Source organism: Mirounga leonina, unplaced genomic scaffold (assembly GCF_011800145.1).
Source record: "Mirounga leonina isolate KUSES-001 unplaced genomic scaffold, KU_Mleo_1.0 Mir_174, whole genome shotgun sequence".
Lineage (NCBI taxonomy): Eukaryota > Metazoa > Chordata > Mammalia > Carnivora > Phocidae > Mirounga > Mirounga leonina.
In genome coordinates this window covers 67,439,342-67,456,834 of record NW_023270451.1, presented here as the reverse complement: position 1 = coordinate 67,456,834, position 17,493 = coordinate 67,439,342, and the positions used below count along the sequence as shown (strand labels likewise).

Below are 17,493 nucleotides of genomic sequence, written 5' to 3'. Positions count from 1 at the left end.
ATATTCTGTAAAGTGCATTAATCTAAATGTACAGCTCAGTGAAATTTTTTGTGCATATATACCCATGTAACCACCACCCAGATCAAGATATAGGACATTTTCAGATTTCTGCTTCCCAGAAGTTTCCTTTGGGTGGGGTATTGCTATTTTGAAATGAATCTGCATCAACAGCTTCTGGCCTTTGTGTATGTCTGTTCAAGTTTTAAATTCCTGGGGGAGAGAATCTGATTGACATAGAAAGGCTAGTCAGTTATGGATGAGGGGCAGAGTCACACGTCAGAGGCTGGGCCACTGGGGGCCTCCCCTATGTATTGGTACTATATCTGAACCCCAGAGGGTGGTCATGAGCGAGAGTACCACTCCACTTGGTGTCTTACTCACCTTGTACTAGAACACAGGATCTCACTTTAGTAATTGACTTTTCTTGTGACTTGACTATCTTCCGTAGAAACCTGTCTTTTGACTCTGAGGAAGAAGAACTCGGGGAGCTCCTCCAGCAATTTGGAGATCTTAAATATGTCCGTATTGTCTTGCATCCAGACACAGAGCATTCTAAAGGTACTTGTCAGCTTGTTAGGCCCTAAAAAGGTGGAGACTGCTGCCATGGACACTGACTAGGTTACTTGAGAGCATAACATGTGTCATTCTGAGGGGTCTACAGTCCATCCAGCCCAGGTTTCTGTGGTCCATAGAAGCACCAAGGACATTCTGAGGTTGTCTTCCAAGATATCAAACTCAGCATCTTTCATGGTGCTGCCAGCCACAGTTTTGTCTAAGCTTTTTAAGCCCTTGCTTATTTACTTTAGGGTAATGAATTCCATTTGTTGTTCTCCTTTGAATTTCAAATGTGATAGCATCTCATGGGTATTAATCATTCCACATTGCTTGAAATTACTGGGATCTTTTTCGGTTGCTTTTGTTAGAGATGGAAGCTAACAGAAATTTTGTTGCAGTGGCAACAGTCAGAAGGAAAGCTGTATATAGCAGGACTGCTGCCTTAGATTTTTTTCCCTAAAGCTATTTCTTTTGAACTTTTAAGGATTGGCCCCAGTTCATTCTAGTGTATTGTTGTTTAGGGGAGCAGCATCTTTTCAGTCTATTCATAATCTTTGATTTCATCAACTGCAGTCATTCTCCTAAAGCAGTGAATTCTTAATTCATTCTGGTTCTTGCTTCCTTTGAGATCTAGCAAAAGCTATGAACCCTCTCTCCAGAAAAATGCCACTTCTGAGGGTTTGTGGGCTTTCTGGAATCTATTCAAGGGTTAAGAACCTCTGTTCTAAACCATACTTTCCAAATTGATGAGACCTGATCATTTTTGGTTTTTCCTTAGCCAAAAAGATATAAGTAGGTCAGTATGATGGAAAGAAAGCTGAACTGCTTCCTGGATATTAGGGATCTAATTGTAGCTGAGCCATAGACCAGCTGGGTGATTTTGGCAAATTGTTTAACCACTTCAGGCTTCAGTTTCTTATCTGTAAAATGAGTAGGTTCAACTGGAGTAATCACTTAATGTGTCTTCAACTCTAATACTCAACTATACTTCTTGGACCTTCTGCATTTCCAGTATGTTTTTCTAAAAATGGGCAACTAGAATTACATAGAATGTTCCTAGTACTATAGGATATTGCATTACTTTGATATCTTTTGTTTCTTTTTGAGTGTAGTAGTCTGTTGGGTTGGTATTTTCAGAATGTAGTCAATAGTTGACTTGCTCAGTCTCTTTCTTGATCTATTAATATTAGCTTAGAGTTAATGATTTTAATAAGCATAGTTTTATTATTTTTTAAAGATTTTATTTATTTATTTGTCAGAGAGAGAGGAAGAGAGAGAGAGTGAGCACAAGATTTTATTTATTTATTTGTCAGAGAGAGAAGAAGAGAGAGAAAGTGAGCTGCAGGCAGAGGGAGAGGCAGGCTCCCTGCCGAGCAAGGAGCCCAATGCGGGACTCCGTCCCAGGACCCTGGGATCATGACCTGAGCTGAAGGCAGATGCTCAACGGACTGAGCCACCCAGGTGTCCCAAATACGTTGTCTTTTTCTAGCTCTTATTAAATTTTTTTGTGTACTCACACAGCCTTGGCTGCCTCCTAGCATTTATCCCTGTCAGCATGCTATTTCGCTGTCTAGCAGAGCTAAAAGTTATCTGTAGACTTTTAGGGAAGTGTTAAGACTAAACCCAATACTGACCTAGGCATTTCCAGTGTTAAAATTCTTACCCATTCAGAGAGAAGTACCTTTTTTCTTCATATTGGATGAATAAGCTAATCTGTCAGTTAGAACATATTTCCCCCATCTTCCTCCCTTTCTTTCTGTATTGTTTGTTTCTTCCTATTGAGTATCTATTAATGCCAGGCACTATGGTAGGTGCTAGCAGCCTAGAAACATGGCCCTTACTCCTGAGGCATTCCTTCTGTTTGGGAAGATGCCACCTGACCAGAGCTGTAAAAAGAGAGATGTGATTGGAGGCTTGGTGGGTGGGGCATTTGGCCCTGCCTGGAGGAGGCAGGAAGGACCTCACCTAGATGGTGACTCTTGGGTTGGCCTGCCACGTGTGTTGTCTCAGTCTGCTGCCATTCATTCTTTTAGAGGACAAAAGATCAGTCAATGTCCCAGTAGCTCTAGGAAATACGACATTTTTTTCATACATGAGGGAATATTTAAATTTGTATAAAGGAATACTAACAAAATAGTATGAAACTTGTATTTCTTTTTTGGAGTCTACTGTAAGGTGAACTTTTTTTCTTTGCTGATAAAAACTGCTTTTTATCAATAGCAGAAATTAGGATGGATTGATTGGCTCTGCATCTAACCAGTGATGGTGAGAGCCTGTGCAAATTTGAGGGTCTGAGTCAAGAATTGAGCTGATGGCTTTCTGGTTCACTGCTGTATTCGTGTGATAGAGGCCAGGGACTTTGACTGCAAGAGGCCAGTCCGCCCATATCTGATGTTTCCCAAGTGCCTTTGAGGACAGTGAGATCTGTAATTAACTTCAGGTTAGGTGGTTCCTGCCTCATTTTTTAGTCCTCTAAAAGGCAAGCCAGTAAATAATGCTGATTTAAGTGGAATTTCTCTACCATATCTTGTGGCTTTTTCTTACTAAGGAGAGCAACGATGAGACTAAAGTTCTAAGAAGCATTGGAAAAGATGAAGTAATAGTAAAATTTCATTGTAAGCACATGTCCCATCTATCTTTGAACCTTCAGTGCCTGGCGCAGTGCCTGTCTCCTAGCCCCTAACAGAAGGACGCTGCTCCCCCTTCCACTCTGTGTCAGCCCGCCATTTGTAGCGTCATCTTTGGCATCCTGGTGGGCCATAGGGGTTGGGCATCTCACTTAATTTTGTTTCTCTGTGCAGGTTGTGCATTTGCCCAGTTCATGACTCAAGAAGCAGCTCAGAAATGCCTTGAAGCTGCTTCTCCAGAGATTGAGGTAAGGAGGACATTTCTTTTACCCCTTAACTTAGGGCATAGTGGCTCCGAACACCAGCATCTGCTGTTTATGCCCGGCTTTTTAGTACTGTCAATAATATAATAATAATAAAGCTAACACTTATTGAGCACTTGGTGTGTGTTAGGCACTCAGCTTTACATGTATTACCTTATTTAATCCTTATGTCAGTTCTGCAGGGGTATGTAAGGTAATTACAATTATTATACCTATTGGAGTGCCTGGGTAGCTTAGTCGGTTGAGGGTCTGACTCTTGACTTCAGCTCAGGTCTCAATCTCCAGGGTTGTGAGTTCAAACCCCATGTTGGGCTCCACACTGGGCATGGAGTGTACTTAAAAAAAAAAAGATCAATTATTATACCTATTTTATAAGTGAGGAAGCAGGTATAATAATATATCTAATGTTTATTAATCACTGTCTGTATGTCAGCCTCAGTCATAGGCTGATGACATGAAAGGTTGGGACAAGAAGGGATTAAGGTCATCTGTAAAGTGGAGTCAATGAGAAAAAATGTATGGGTGATGGATTTTTCTGTGTCTTCTATAAGCAAGTGTATAGTGTTTTGAGATAAGTTATCCTGTATTGTCATTATCTCTTAAATTCTCTTAAGTAGAGTTTAGACTACCATTTCATTAGCTTTCTTTAGAATTTAATAAAATTGGCTCTATATAGATCAATTTTCCTCAATTTGGGCCTACTTTGGGCCTAATCAATTCCCATAAAATAAATTGCTACCAATTGCCCTCAGTATACACATGGTCTTTTGCACAGCTATACTAGATGTTAGGCTCAGTAGTCCACGTGCAGCCACCTGGGCTAAAACATCCTGTGGGTTGGGTTCCATAGCATAATTGGGATTTGCTGTTTGCCCTTTCCTTGGCATTCCTTGTTGGGGGCTTTGTCTCTACTCATTGTGAATTTTAAGGGAGAGGGTTGCAATCTGTTACAGGGTGGTGGGCTTAAACTGGATGGCCGGCAGCTCAGGGTCGACTTGGCAGTGACCCGTGATGAGGCTGCAAAGCTGCAGACAAAGAAGGTGAAGAAGCCTACTGGGACCCGGAGCCTCTACCTGGCCCGAGAAGGCTGTGAGTAGTGGAAGGGGGGTGAGCCCGGCTTCTGACCCGCGGGCCGTGTGCCATGACAGTGACCAGCAACGTTATGTCTGGGGGCATGTTTCACATTCAAAACCCACATGTCCTCTTCAACAGCGTTACATTATTATTCCACTCGAGCAGATGGGTCTTTCTGTTAGGAAACCTTCACTCAGTTTGTCGGTTAACCAGTCCCATTCTCCTTTCTGCCTGCTTGCCTTGAGACCTTTAGGTCAGAGGATTAGCAGGGCAAAGAGGGAGGAAAAGTTCAAATTACCTTTGCTTCTTGTCATGATTTCTGATAGTTTTTCTGAAGGAGTTGAAAATTATGACTAAAATTACCCTTCTGAATTATTCATAGATTTAAAATGTGCACCCAGTACCTTTCCCTTATGTCAGAAAGATAATCAGAAATTAGCTTCAATTAGAAAACAAAACCAAACCGAAGAATCCCTTCCTCTAGGTCATACAGTATTTGTCAGCCTACCTGCTGCACAGCCGCACAGCCCAGACTGGTGGTGTAAGGCCCTTAGCCTTTGGTTCTAGGCCTCTGTTTGGCCAGGTGGCTGTTTTCAGGTTGGCTTAACTCACTGCCTAGTACTGACCCCAAGTACTCGAGGAACACTAAAATTCCAAGGGCAGGGTATAGGTGGAGCACTTTTGTATCCCAAATACCTAAAATGTACTTGTTTTCAGAACTTCTTCTAGGCCTTTCCATCTGATGTTGGGCATACGCACATGAAGCTTTTTGAGGGGAGGGAAGGAGAAGAGGAACAAATTCACAAAATGTTCAGTTTTAGTCCTTGAGAGCAGCACAGAGCTGAGAACTTAGCCCTGTAGCCTATTTCTGGACCCACCCAAATGCCACTATGTCCTGGCCAGCATAGTCCTCTGGGCCCTGTACAAAGAGCTTGCATCATTCAAATCACATTCCTCTTATTGCTCAGTGAAAATTCCCTTGCTGATGTCTTGGCCTTTTTCCCTCTTTTTGCAGTGATTCGTGCTGGGACTAAGGCTGCCGAGGGCGTGAGCGCTGCTGATATGGCCAAAAGAGAAAGGGTGGGTAGATTAGGCACCAGCCTTCAAGTTCTGCATGACTTATTATAAATCAATAAATAATAGCTATTCAATGCTGGAGGTGCCTGTCAGAGAGCCAAGCATCAGTCACAGACCCTGCTTGCTTACAGTCTTGTTAGAGGGAAGCACACGGGTAAAACAGCAAATAACCCAACATTGTACATCATATTATGTGAGCGTTGTATGCCATTATAAGGACTGGGTCTTATTCTTTAATTTCCCAATGCTCAGCAGTAAATGTTTGCCAAATAGTATGCTTCTACAAAATGCGATAGGCACTTAGAGGCTAAGGCTATATATAATTAGGTGTCAGTGTAAAGGCAGAATAACCTAAGAAAGGAAGATCAGAATGGGCTGTAGTTAGTAGGGAAGGAGGTAGATGTGGGTCTTAGGAGGAAAAGTTAAGATGTCCTTTTTTGGTAGGGGGCTATGTCCAGATTGTAAAATCATCTTAGGAAAACTCCATGTCATGGGAGTTTCCACTGATAACTGATATCATTGAGTTTCTTTGCTGCTTAGTAGTGTTCATTCGAAATAATTTTAACTTTAGCCCAAGTAGCCTACTTTCAAATAAGCCAGCCTAGAATGATAAAGAGGCATGACCATGAAGAGAATGAGCTTTGGAGCTTGAAGGTACAGAAGATGAAGAAGAGAGATGAGAATGTAATGACACCAAGAAGCAGTGTGTTTTTCCTGTATACAGTTTCTACTTTCGTGTTCACAACTTTTTTTGGTAGTGAGCATCTGGAAATCATGGTATTTGGTGGGCATTGTATGCCCCTTTCTGATCACAACATGATAGTGACACATTTTAATTTTCCCTTAGAACAAACTTTTCTAGCAAAAAGCTCAGATTATATGCATTATAATTCACAACAGGCACAGCTTTTCCTGGGAGAAAAATCATACTGTTGAGCTTGGGCATGAGAGCCTCTTCAAATAACCCTTTAATATTCATTTCCAGAGTATCTTTATTTTGTGATTTGTTAGTACCTTTACCAGATAAGGAACAGCAGAAATAAGACTTGGTAAAAGAAAAAATGTAATTTAAACTTTTTTCTACCAACCTGATTTTTAAAAAACACACTGGGAGAAGAATGTTACCCTCTCACTTTAGCAGACGTTGCCCTGGGACTAGTGTTTTGTGCAGCATAGTTGAGTCCAATGCTCCAGAAGCTAAATTCATTTCTGTGGTCATGGACCGCCTTTTGCCTCAAGGTGGCAGAGTTGAGACAACATTCTATCAAGTATTCTTTAAACAAATTCCATTTCCTTTTGGAAGGACTAGATAATTAGCTTGAATTGGTGGGCAGATAAGGACTAGGCATAGATGGTAAGCACAATATTATTTATTATTTGCTTTGGGCTGGGTTTTGAGTTTGGGATTTTTTTTTTTTTTTTTTTTTTTGTATATTACCTCATTTCAGCCTTACATCAGTGCTGAGAGATTGGTATTTTGACCTACAGTTCCACTTTGTAGAGGGGAAAAACTGAGGCTTAAAAAATTTCATGTAACTTCTCCAGTTAGGGATGGATTTCCAATTTAGTCTGAATCTAGAGCCCATGATCTTACCAACTATTCACCATCTTGCCTCTTTGAACCCTTCTTTCCCTGTGCTAGGCATCATAAGGCTGAAGGTGGGTGATTTCCCTCCTTTTGTCCATATGTGTGGTTATTGGATGGGGGGTGGTGGTCACAGTTCTTTACTTTTGGAGAATTATGAACCTGCAATTTTAAAGGGTGGATTGTATTAACAATTTGTTGTTCTTTCAGTTTGAGCTGCTGAAGCATCAGAAACTCAAGGACCAGAATATCTTTGTGTCCCAGACCAGGCTCTGCCTGCACAACCTCCCAAAGGGTGTGGACGACAAAAAGCTCAGAAAGCTGCTGCTGAGTGCCACCCGAGGGGAGAAGGGGGTGCGCCTCAAGGAGGTGAGAATTGGCCGTGCCCACTCTGGAGTTTGGTACTCATCTTGGATCACATTGAGCGTTTATTTCAGACTGTGGTGCTAGTAGATTGACAGTTTCTTTTGGGTGCATTGTCAACAGATGAGGCTGAGTTTGGCAGTTCTCATGTTTGTTTGTTTGTTTTCTCTTCTTAGAACTGCCTTTCACACGCATTGTCCAAATTGCAGCAGAATGTGAGGAAGTGTCTGCCCTCATGAATTAATTTGAATGCTTGCTGTGTGCTCAGCATCATAGTAGGTGCTGTAATGTTAATTTTCCTGCAGAGAAAATAATCTGTGTAATTTGCTCTTTAGAAGAACATTTTAGTGCCATCTAGGCTCTTAATGTATGGAAAGTGCTGTGTGGTAAGCACAGAGAGCCATGCAGGTCTTCAGCAGTTGTAGTTGTATTAGACAAACACTGGATTTGCACCGAGATTTGATTAAACCGCCGTGTGAGTACAGAGACTTCTCCTCTGCCCCACCCTCTGCAAGCCTTTGTCACGGCACTTACTGTTACACCGTCCTGTCATTGTCTGACAGTCATTTCTCCCGACCAGAATGAGCTCTCGGAGAGGAGGTCTGTCATTGCTCCCAGGTCTTGGCAGAGTACCTGCAATACAGTAATCTCTCAATCTGTATTTATTGAATAAGTAACACAGCCAATATTATAAATCTACTTTGCTCTGATTTGTGACTGTAAACTGTTTTCCTAATCCTGGAAAATCTCTTCAAAATGTATGGCATTGGTATTTGGGGAATTACATGGGAGAATGTGAACGTATCAGCACATATCTGACACCGCTCTCAGTAAAACTGTTCAAAGTGTTACTGGCGTAGAGGTCAGTTGTGTAATTTCTCGTATCAGCATCCACAACACTTAGTAAGTGCCTGTACATTGAAGACCTATCATCAGTAGGGAAAATCTGTTTTTTAAAGCTTTTATTTATTGAGAGTGAGAACAAGCGAGAGAGCACAAGCAGGGTGAGTAGCAGAGGGAGACAGAAAGGGAGAAGCAGACTCTGCAGAGCAGGGAGCCCAAAGCAGGGCTCGATCCCAGGACCCTGGGATCATGACCTGAGCCAAAGGCAGATGCTTAACAACTGAGCCACCCAGGCACCCCCAGTTAGGGAAATTCATGTGTTTTACAATATTTGCATTGTGTTGAATTTTTTCTTTATTTTGTTTATTTATTTATTTATTTATTTGTTTGTTTGTTTATTTTAAAACTCTATTGTCATTTTAAGGGGATTTTTTTTTTTTTAAGATTTATTTATTTATTTGAGAGAGAAAGAGCACGAGCAGGAGGGGCAGAGGGAAAGGGAGAGCAAGAATCTCAAGCAGACTCCACGCTGAGCATGGAGCCCCATGCAGGGCTCGATGTCACTACCCTGAGATCCTGACTTGAGCTGAAACCAAGAGTTGGACGCTTAACTGACTACACCACCCCAGCGCCCCTTGAATTTTCTCTTGAATTCTTTAATATGTGTAGGTATAGTATCTCAGCAGGATCATAAGCTTCTTGAGGACAGGAACCTCACTTTAAGCTTTTCTTAACTTCCCTACAGTACCTGGCACAGTTGTAGGGACAGTGTAGGCACCAGAAGTATACCACATGCAGCATCCAGGTGTCCTAATACCTAGATGTCTCCATTACATCAGAACTACAGCTTCCAGGAGTAATAGCATGTAACCAATCAGTTTTTCCAAGATATGCTACTATGGTATGGTATCCTCGATGCCCCAGGATGCCTATTACATTCAGCTTAAGGATTTAAGGAAAAATCATGCCAGAGAAGGTCTGAACTCTGAGCAAAGCCAGCTGAAGCTTCTTCCTATACTCCTGAGGCTATGTCAGGCAGGCCCTTCCCCATGCCTGAATGTCTTTCTTAAAGATTTATTTATTGGAACACTACATCAAAAACTAATGATGTAATGTATGGCGATTAACATAACATAATAAAAAACAAATAAATAAAAATAAAATAAAATAAAATTTGCCTAAAGCAAAAACAAACAAAAAGATTTATTTGTTTGTTTGAGAAAGAGAGAGAGAAGAAGGAGAGGGAGAGAAGCAGACTCCCTGCTGAGTGGGGAGCCCAACTCAGTGCTCGATCTCACGACTCTGAAATCCTGACCTGAATGAAATCAAGAGTTGGATACTTAACCGACTGAGCCCCTCAATGTCTGTCTTTTTTTTTTTTTTTTTTAAGATTGTATTTATTTATTCGACAGATAGAGAGCACAGGTAGGCAGAGTGGCAGGCAGAGGCAGAGGGAGAGGGAGAAGCAGGCTCTCTGCTGAGCAGGGAGCCAGACATGGGGCTCGATCCCAGGACCCCAGGATTATGACCCGAGCCGAAGACAGCTGCTTAACCGACTGAGCCACCGAGGCGCCCACCCCCCGCCCCCCGATGTCTTTCTTAAACTAAAGCCATCAGGCCTTCTTTTTCTTCTTTAATAATTTCCTTTGTGAGTGGCTTCTTCAGTGATGAGATCTATGGACAGCACTTCATCCTCACTGATAACTTACACCATTTAAAGTACCATATACCTCTCAACTTGTATGTATTGTTCACAGTTGGCTATTATAATTGGGGGGTATTTTATTTGCATGCTTATTTATAGGTTTTTGTGGATCTCTGTAAACTCTTAGAAAGCTAGAAAGTGTCTATTTAATTGGTTTTATGCCTTCAGTAGGTGTGTTCTAATAAGACATTGGTAGGTATTACTCCAGTATGAGTGCTGTGGCAGTGATATAGATGAGGCTTCTGTTGCAATCACCTGATTTTGCAGGGAGTCTGTTCATGCTCTCATCCTGTAATCATGGGTTCTTTCTCTTATTCTACTCTTAGTGTAGGGTGATGCGAGACCTCAAAGGAGTGCATGGGAAAGTTAAGGGTCAGTCCCTGGGCTACGCCTTTGCAGAGTTCCAGGAGCACGAGCATGCCCTGACAGCCCTACGCCACATCAACAACAATCCAGAGATCTTTGGGCCTCTGAAGGTGAGCCTCAGCCTGTGGGCGGACCTGTTCCTTGAGGGCCATTTGCAGAAAACCATTTCTCTCCTTTATGTCCAGTGTCCTCTGACTTGTGTGTGATGGGAAAGGGTAGCCAGTCCGTGGAGGGAATGAGCAGTGGTTCAGCTGATAAGATGATTAGCAGGAATTGAAATCTAAATTGGATAGACTTTGTGCAGAATGGCCTCTTACCTTTAAGTAGAGTAAGTGAGCAAGAGAGGGGGCAGGGGTGGGGGACAGCTCAGCTCACTGCACTCAGAAACTTAAGAAATCTACTGAATGACATTCTCCTTCTGACACAGAGACCGATAGTGGAGTTCTCTTTGGAGGATCGAAGAAAACTTAAAATAAAGGAACTGAGGATTCAGCGCAGCCTGGTATAGAACTGAAATGTTTTTCTGTTTTTGCTTGTTTTTTTTTTTTTTTAATTGTGGTCAGATAACACCTAACATAAAATTTACTATTTTTAAGTGTATAGTTCAGTTAAAACAGTCTTTTTCAGGCTATATTTAAACTATTTTGTTCAGTTTGTGGTTCTGCACCCTTGAAGTAGGTCTCTACCTCATTAGGTTGTTACCCTTTACTCTTAATTCCCTAGAACTCTCCAGGCCATCTTCTCTGCTGGCCTTTCTTGTGAGAGGTCCACAGAGGGGAAAGGAAGGAGAGAGGAGCATCAGGCTGATGTTATTAGCAATAAGTAAGAGCAGTTCAGTGTTTGGTGACGTGCCTGTCAAAGGTAATGGCCCAGATGAAAGTTTTACATTGCTGTAGATTTCAGCTATCTCTTCCGTAATTCTTCCTTCTTCTTAGATGGCTCCAGAAACGTGCTGCCTGATAGTTTTAGTATTGTTTTTAATCTAGTGTGGTGTAAAGGAAAGAACGGGAACACGGTTACTCATGTTCAGACTCAGGCCGTACCCCTGAGTTCTGTGGCAAGTTAAGTACCTTTCTCAGCTTCAGTTTAGTTTGTAAAATAGGATTACCAGTATCTGCCTCACATGACCAATAAGGATTAAATGGTCACAGTGCTTGGTCAGCGCATAATCAGTACTCATTCTCTTACCCCTCCTGCCCTAGGACTAGAAGGCCAGAGTATTCTTGATACCATAACTGCTACAGCTTCCATGGATAATATACCTGAATTTGCTTATATACCAAACATCTGCAGTCTTTGTGGTGTGTACCATGGGCCTGGCCAATGGAAGAGCAGTTTCAGTGGTTAATACAGCGGCCCTGGGTAGGAAAATCCGGGATCTGGTTCTTGTTTGAGGTAGCTTTGTTGTCCTAGGTGGAGACTGACTTACTGCCTTAAGCTATTGCTTCAGAGTGATTCTGAAACTAGAGGCTTAAAAAACGATTCAGATGGCTTTATTTGTTGCTTATACTTTTGTACATACTGCTCTCTCTGTGTAAAAGTGCTCCTTTCCCGGACTAAAGGATACTTCTACACAGTTTCCATATTCAGATCAAATGTGCTTCCTCAAGTAGCATTTTCCCACCTTTCTCAAAAGAGGTAAGACCTCATAACTTGTACTTTCGTGAACTTCCTTAAGGTCTTTAGTTTTTCACTTTGCCTTATTTGTGTGTCTCTAATCCTCCACTGGTCCGTGAGTCCTCAAAGGTAGACACTATTTTTTCCCTCTGTACCCTTTTCTTAGAAACGGAGACTGGCGCGTTACAGGCATATAATGGATCTTTGTTGTATCAATTATTACACTAATTTAATGTGGCTCTTTTTTTTCCTTCTACCACAGTGCAGCATAAATTCGTAACATACTTTATGTCTTCCTTCTCATAGCATCTTTTCCTAGTCTTCATTTCAATTTTTCCTTCTCTAATGTTCTTCCTTTCTTTATGTAGATTCGAGTTTCTGACCTCAGTCATCTTCCTTCTCTGAAGAAATTCACTTAGCCTTTCTTGCAAGACAGGTCCCCTAGTGACAGATTCTTTTAATTTTGCTTGTCTGAGAAAGTCTTTATTTCTCCTTCACTTTTGAAGGATGATTGTACTGGATACAGAATTCTAGGTTGGTGACTTTTTCCCCCCCAAACTTAAATATTTCTCTGTTCTTTTTTACATGGCTTCTGAAGAGAAATTCAGTGTAATAATATCTTTGTTTTCTGTAGGTAAGGTATTCTTTATCTCACCCCCCACCCCTTCTTTCCAGATCTTCACTTTTGTCTTTGATTTTCTACAGTTTGGTATGATATGCCTGGGTAGAGAGTTTTTGGTATATATCCTGTTCGGTATTTGGCTGAGCTTCCTGCTAAAGGAATACTTAAATACTAAATAATAGTATGTTTAGTGTCTGTCACTAAGTTTGGTAAATTCTCTTATTACTTCAAATATTTCTTCTGTTCCTTTCTTTCTTCTCCCTCTGGGATTCCCATCACACATTTGTTTAGTAACTGCCCCATGCTACTGGTTTTTCTTTTTTCTTTCTTCCCACTGGCTTTCGAGTCTTGGGCGTGCATGTACTTTCCCCTATTCCTGCATATGGAAAGGGAAGTGGTGGTTTTGTGTCCCCCAGCCTGGTAGCCGTCTGTTACTATGTCAGGGCCTGTAAACTTGTATTCACTCTCCTATAATTTCTAACTATTCAGGGGAAGACTTCTTCTTTCACTAAGCTCGCGTAAACCTCCTTTTCTGCTGAGTGTTTCCAGCAAATAAACTTCATCCAGAAACTAGATGGCAGTCTCTTGTTTTATGCAGCAAAAAGTGAAATCCAAGCCTGCAAATGGTGAGCCCCAGCAGGAACAACCAGCACTTGGAAAAGACCAGCAACGGAAAGCAACTCAAAACCACACACAGGAACAAAGCAAGGCCCCCCTGGAGCAGAAGGGGAAGCTGCGTTCGTCCTCGTGGACAGGGTTCCAGACCAAGGCTGAAGTGGAGCAGGTGGAGCTGCCTGATGGAAAGAAGAGAAGAAAGGTCCTGGTGCTTCCCTCGCACCGAGGCCCCAAAATTAGGTGAGATGCAGAATGGTGGCATAGCATAGCGGGTGGCTTCTCAGAGCGTTTGGTTTTGCTTAGCCCTTTTCCTCTTTGTGGCTTTTGTTTGGATGAAAGGTACGTTTAGCACTGTGTCAGTCCCCATAAAGGGTTAACGTGCAAGCATCTCTATACTGGCAGACAGGCCGCTGTTGGAACAATTGGAGGCTGGAATAGGACTAGCGGAGGAGGGGGCCTCGGAGGAACTCCTAGGGCAGCTTTTGTGCCATTGTTTTCCTCGTCTGAAGAGCTTCCTCCCACCCAGAGGGCTGTCTCTGTCAGCTGAGGCCCACCTACTTGAGTTCATCTTGCAGATCCTGTTTGAGGCAGCAGATTCATGCTATCAACAAAAGTCAATCTTTACAAAATATTTGTTAAATAAATGACGGTTTTTGGGAATCCCTTGAGGTTTTAGGCTGAAATAAAAGAGTATACAAATGTTAAGCCTTAGGATATTCTGTTGGTTTCCCTTTTTAGAATGACTTATCCTGGGCTTAGAAAAGAGCCAGTGTAAGATAAGGAATTTTATCCTGTGGCTGAGTTGGCCTCGGAGGTGCCAGTTAGAGGGAGAACTCAGAGTGACACTTACCTGACCTCTTATTTCAGGCTGCGGGACAAAGGCAAAGTGAAGTCTCTCCCTCCCAAAAAGCCAAAGCCCCAGATGACCCAGCAGAAGCCAGAGAAGCAGATGTTACCTTCCAAGCAGGTGAGTTCTGTAGGGCACGAGGCTTTGATACGGCAAGGCTGTGCCACAGCTGGTAGCCACTTTTGTGCCCTGATTAGTTAAGCAAAAAGAAAGGGCTTCTGGATTGCAACACCCTCTTTTAGAGGCTGTTGAGGTGTGGGGCTGTAAACGTGGAGAGAACCTGGGGGCGCCTGGCTGGCTCAGTCAGAAAAGCATGTGACTCTTGATCTTGGGGTCATGAGTTCGAGACCCATGTTGGATGTAGAAATTATTCAGAAAAATAAATAAATAAACTTGAAATGGGGGCACCTGGCTGGCTCAGTCTGTAGAGGATGCAACTCTTGATCTCGGGGTTGTAGGTTCAAGCCCCATGTTGGGTGTAGAGATTACTTAAAAATCTTAGGGGCGCCTGGGTGGCTCAGTCGGTTAAGCATCTGACTTTGATTTCAGCTCAGGTCTTGATCTCAGGGTTGTGAGTTCAAGGCCCAGTTGGGCTCCACACTGGGCATGGAGCTTTACTTAAAAGAATCTTAAATAAAATAAATAAGAAATAAGTAAATAAATAAGTTATTAACTAAGTAAATTAATAGATAAATAAAATAAAAGTAGAAAGAACCCACATGTTAGTTTCTCTACTTCAGTCATTCTCTTATTTTACCTATTCTTCATACATACCGCCCCCTGCCCAGAGTATATTAAGGCAAACTCAGCTTCACATGTAAATATGCCTTATATGAAAATGAGGTGTATTGCTCAGAAAAATACCCCAGAATGCATCTCCAACTGACTGGGCCTTAAAAATATGTACATATTATGCCATTATCATATCTAATGAAATTAATAAGAAGCCTTTAATATCATCTAATATGCAGCCCGTATTAAAATGTCCCCAGTTACCTCAAAAATATTCTTTTGTAGTTGGTTAGTACAGATTAAGATCCAGACAGAGTCCACACATTACATTTGGTTTTTATATCTCTTAAATCTTTTTTTTCCTATAATAACTCAGTCTTCCTCATCAGCCCCCTTTTTTCCATGCTGATAATTTGTTGGAGAAACTGAGTTATTTGCCCTTTAGAATGTATTACATTTTGAGTTTAGCTGCTTGCTGCCTTGTGTCATTTCGCCTGTCCTGTGATGCCTGGTATTGTCTATAAACTGGTAGTTAGATGTACAGGCTTGATTAGATTCAAGTCCAGTTTTCTTTTTCTTTTTGTACAGATTTTATTTATTTTTAAATCATTTCTATACCCAGTGTGGGGCTTGAACTCATAACCCCGAGATCAAGAGTCGCATGCTCCACCGACTGAGCCAGCCACGTGCCCCTCAAGTTCAGGTTTCTTGGCAAGAATATTTCATGAGTGGTGCTGGGCTTTCTGTCACATCAGCATCCTAAGGCACATAACGTCTGGTTACCCCATGTTTAGCTGATGCTCAGGTTGATTAGTAGATCTGTAGGCTCAGAGATTGTCCTCCTCTCTTCCATTTGTGAAGTTCCCGTCAGTCTCTCACCTAATAGTTTTAGCACCCATTGATGATTACTGTGATTACCCCATGATTTCAATATGGGGTGCAGAATGGTGATTTTCTAGCGTTTTGTTTTTGGGTTTGTTTGTTTGTTTTTCAGTTCTTTTGCATTATTTTGGTAGAATTCTAGAGAAAAAAATCTTCCCTTGTCAACTATATGGTTACCATGAAATACCATATGTATAGGAAAGGCAGGATAAATGCTTGATTTAATTTCTCTTTATCAGTTTTCAGAGTAACGAGTTGGTGCCCTACCAACCTCCTATGGTGACCAATAAGATCTTTTTAGTATTACAGATTCCTGAGTTGTTGTTTTCTTTTTAAGATTTTATTTATTTATTTGACAGAGAGAGAGACAGCGAGAGCAGGAACACAAGCAGGGGGAGTGGGAGTGGGAGAGGGAGAAGCAGACTTCCTGCCGAGCAGGGAGCCCGATGCGGGGCTCGATCCCAGGACCCCGGGATCATAACCTGAGCTGAAGGCAGACCCTTAACAACTGAGCCACCCAGGCACCCCAGATTCCTGAGTTCTTATATACCTGATATGTTGCAATCAAATGCAATTATTATTCTTGTCCCATTTAGGCCAGCAGAAGGCCCTTCAGGTTGGCTCCTGAGTCCTTCTGATATGCCCTGCCTTTGGTGGTGTCCTTGCTTTCTGGTACAACCAGATGTCCCAGCTCATCTTACATATTTCTTTCCTGGTCCTGGCATTAGCCATTTTTCCAAGCACGCCCTAGTTCCTTTTAGTAGAAAATTGTGGTTCTACATTCTTGAACATTTGAGGTTAAGATTTCTTTTCCCCTTCTCTTGTCCCTTTCCTTTAAATTTCAAGGGTGAAAGAAGCATTAGCTTCTCCTACTCAAGGAATCTGTGCCTCTGGGAAGTCTGACCCATACTGTACTATCTTACAGAGCTCTATCTCTGAAATCCCATAAGCAGGATTCTCCTCGAGGGAAAGGGCCAGCAAGAAGGTGCGAACTCTGGGTTGACTCATCTGCGAGAAGGTTCTTGCAGAAGCGTTTGAGAGTGAGAGCTCTGAAGCATCTGCAGAGTGTTTTAGTGGGGCCCTTCTCTTAGGCATTCCTGGTCTGGTTTCTGCCAATGGATGGTTCATTTTGGGTTTTTCTAAGGGTCACTCTCTGAATGTCCACCTCCTGTGGCCGACAAGATTTCTTATATTCTCTCTTGGGTGGCATGAAGGTAAGGTGACATTCAATGCTTGAAATTGATCTTGTTTTTCCTTACCTTTCATTTATAGGCCCCTGGGAAAAAAGCTAAGGGAAATAAGACCGAAATCCGCTTCAATCAGCTGGTCGAACAATATAAGCAGAAATTACTGGGACCTTCTAAAGGAGTACCTCTTGCAAAGAGGAGCAAATGGTTTGACAGTTGATGGTGGCAGCAGACTGGATAAGAAGATGGATTCTTTGTCAAGCTCCCAGGTCTCCCTCCTCCCCCTAATGTTATTCTCTGAGGGAAGGACACTCCCCTTCCTCCCCAGGGCACTGCCACTTTGTTGGGAGACCCCCTGGGCTGTGCACATTTGAACTTTGGGCCCTCCCCAGTGCGTGATTAGTGAACCACAGAGAGAAATCTCAGAAAAACATCACGATGCTTATTGTGTATTATCCAAGTTATTGTGTGAATTGTATCTGTAATTATTGCCCATTTAATCCTTTGTTTCTCAAATGGAAACAGTTGTAAAA

General features: G+C 42.2%; 1 protein-coding gene across 1 annotated transcript in view; it reads left to right on the top strand.

The window, feature by feature from the left end:
* RBM28 (RNA binding motif protein 28) overlaps nucleotides 1-17,180 on the top strand; it is a 30,522-nt gene extending 13,342 nt beyond the window's left edge. Inside the window, exons 10-19 of the mRNA XM_035021054.1 lie at nucleotides 449-558; nucleotides 3,357-3,430; nucleotides 4,399-4,534; nucleotides 5,535-5,599; nucleotides 7,392-7,550; nucleotides 10,419-10,568; nucleotides 10,886-10,960; nucleotides 13,296-13,552; nucleotides 14,180-14,279; nucleotides 17,046-17,180. Coding sequence (XP_034876945.1) covers nucleotides 449-558; nucleotides 3,357-3,430; nucleotides 4,399-4,534; nucleotides 5,535-5,599; nucleotides 7,392-7,550; nucleotides 10,419-10,568; nucleotides 10,886-10,960; nucleotides 13,296-13,552; nucleotides 14,180-14,279; nucleotides 17,046-17,180 — 1,261 coding nt within the window. The remainder of the gene's footprint in view (nucleotides 1-448; nucleotides 559-3,356; nucleotides 3,431-4,398; nucleotides 4,535-5,534; nucleotides 5,600-7,391; nucleotides 7,551-10,418; nucleotides 10,569-10,885; nucleotides 10,961-13,295; nucleotides 13,553-14,179; nucleotides 14,280-17,045) is intronic.
* Nucleotides 17,181-17,493: the final 313 nt, after the last annotated feature.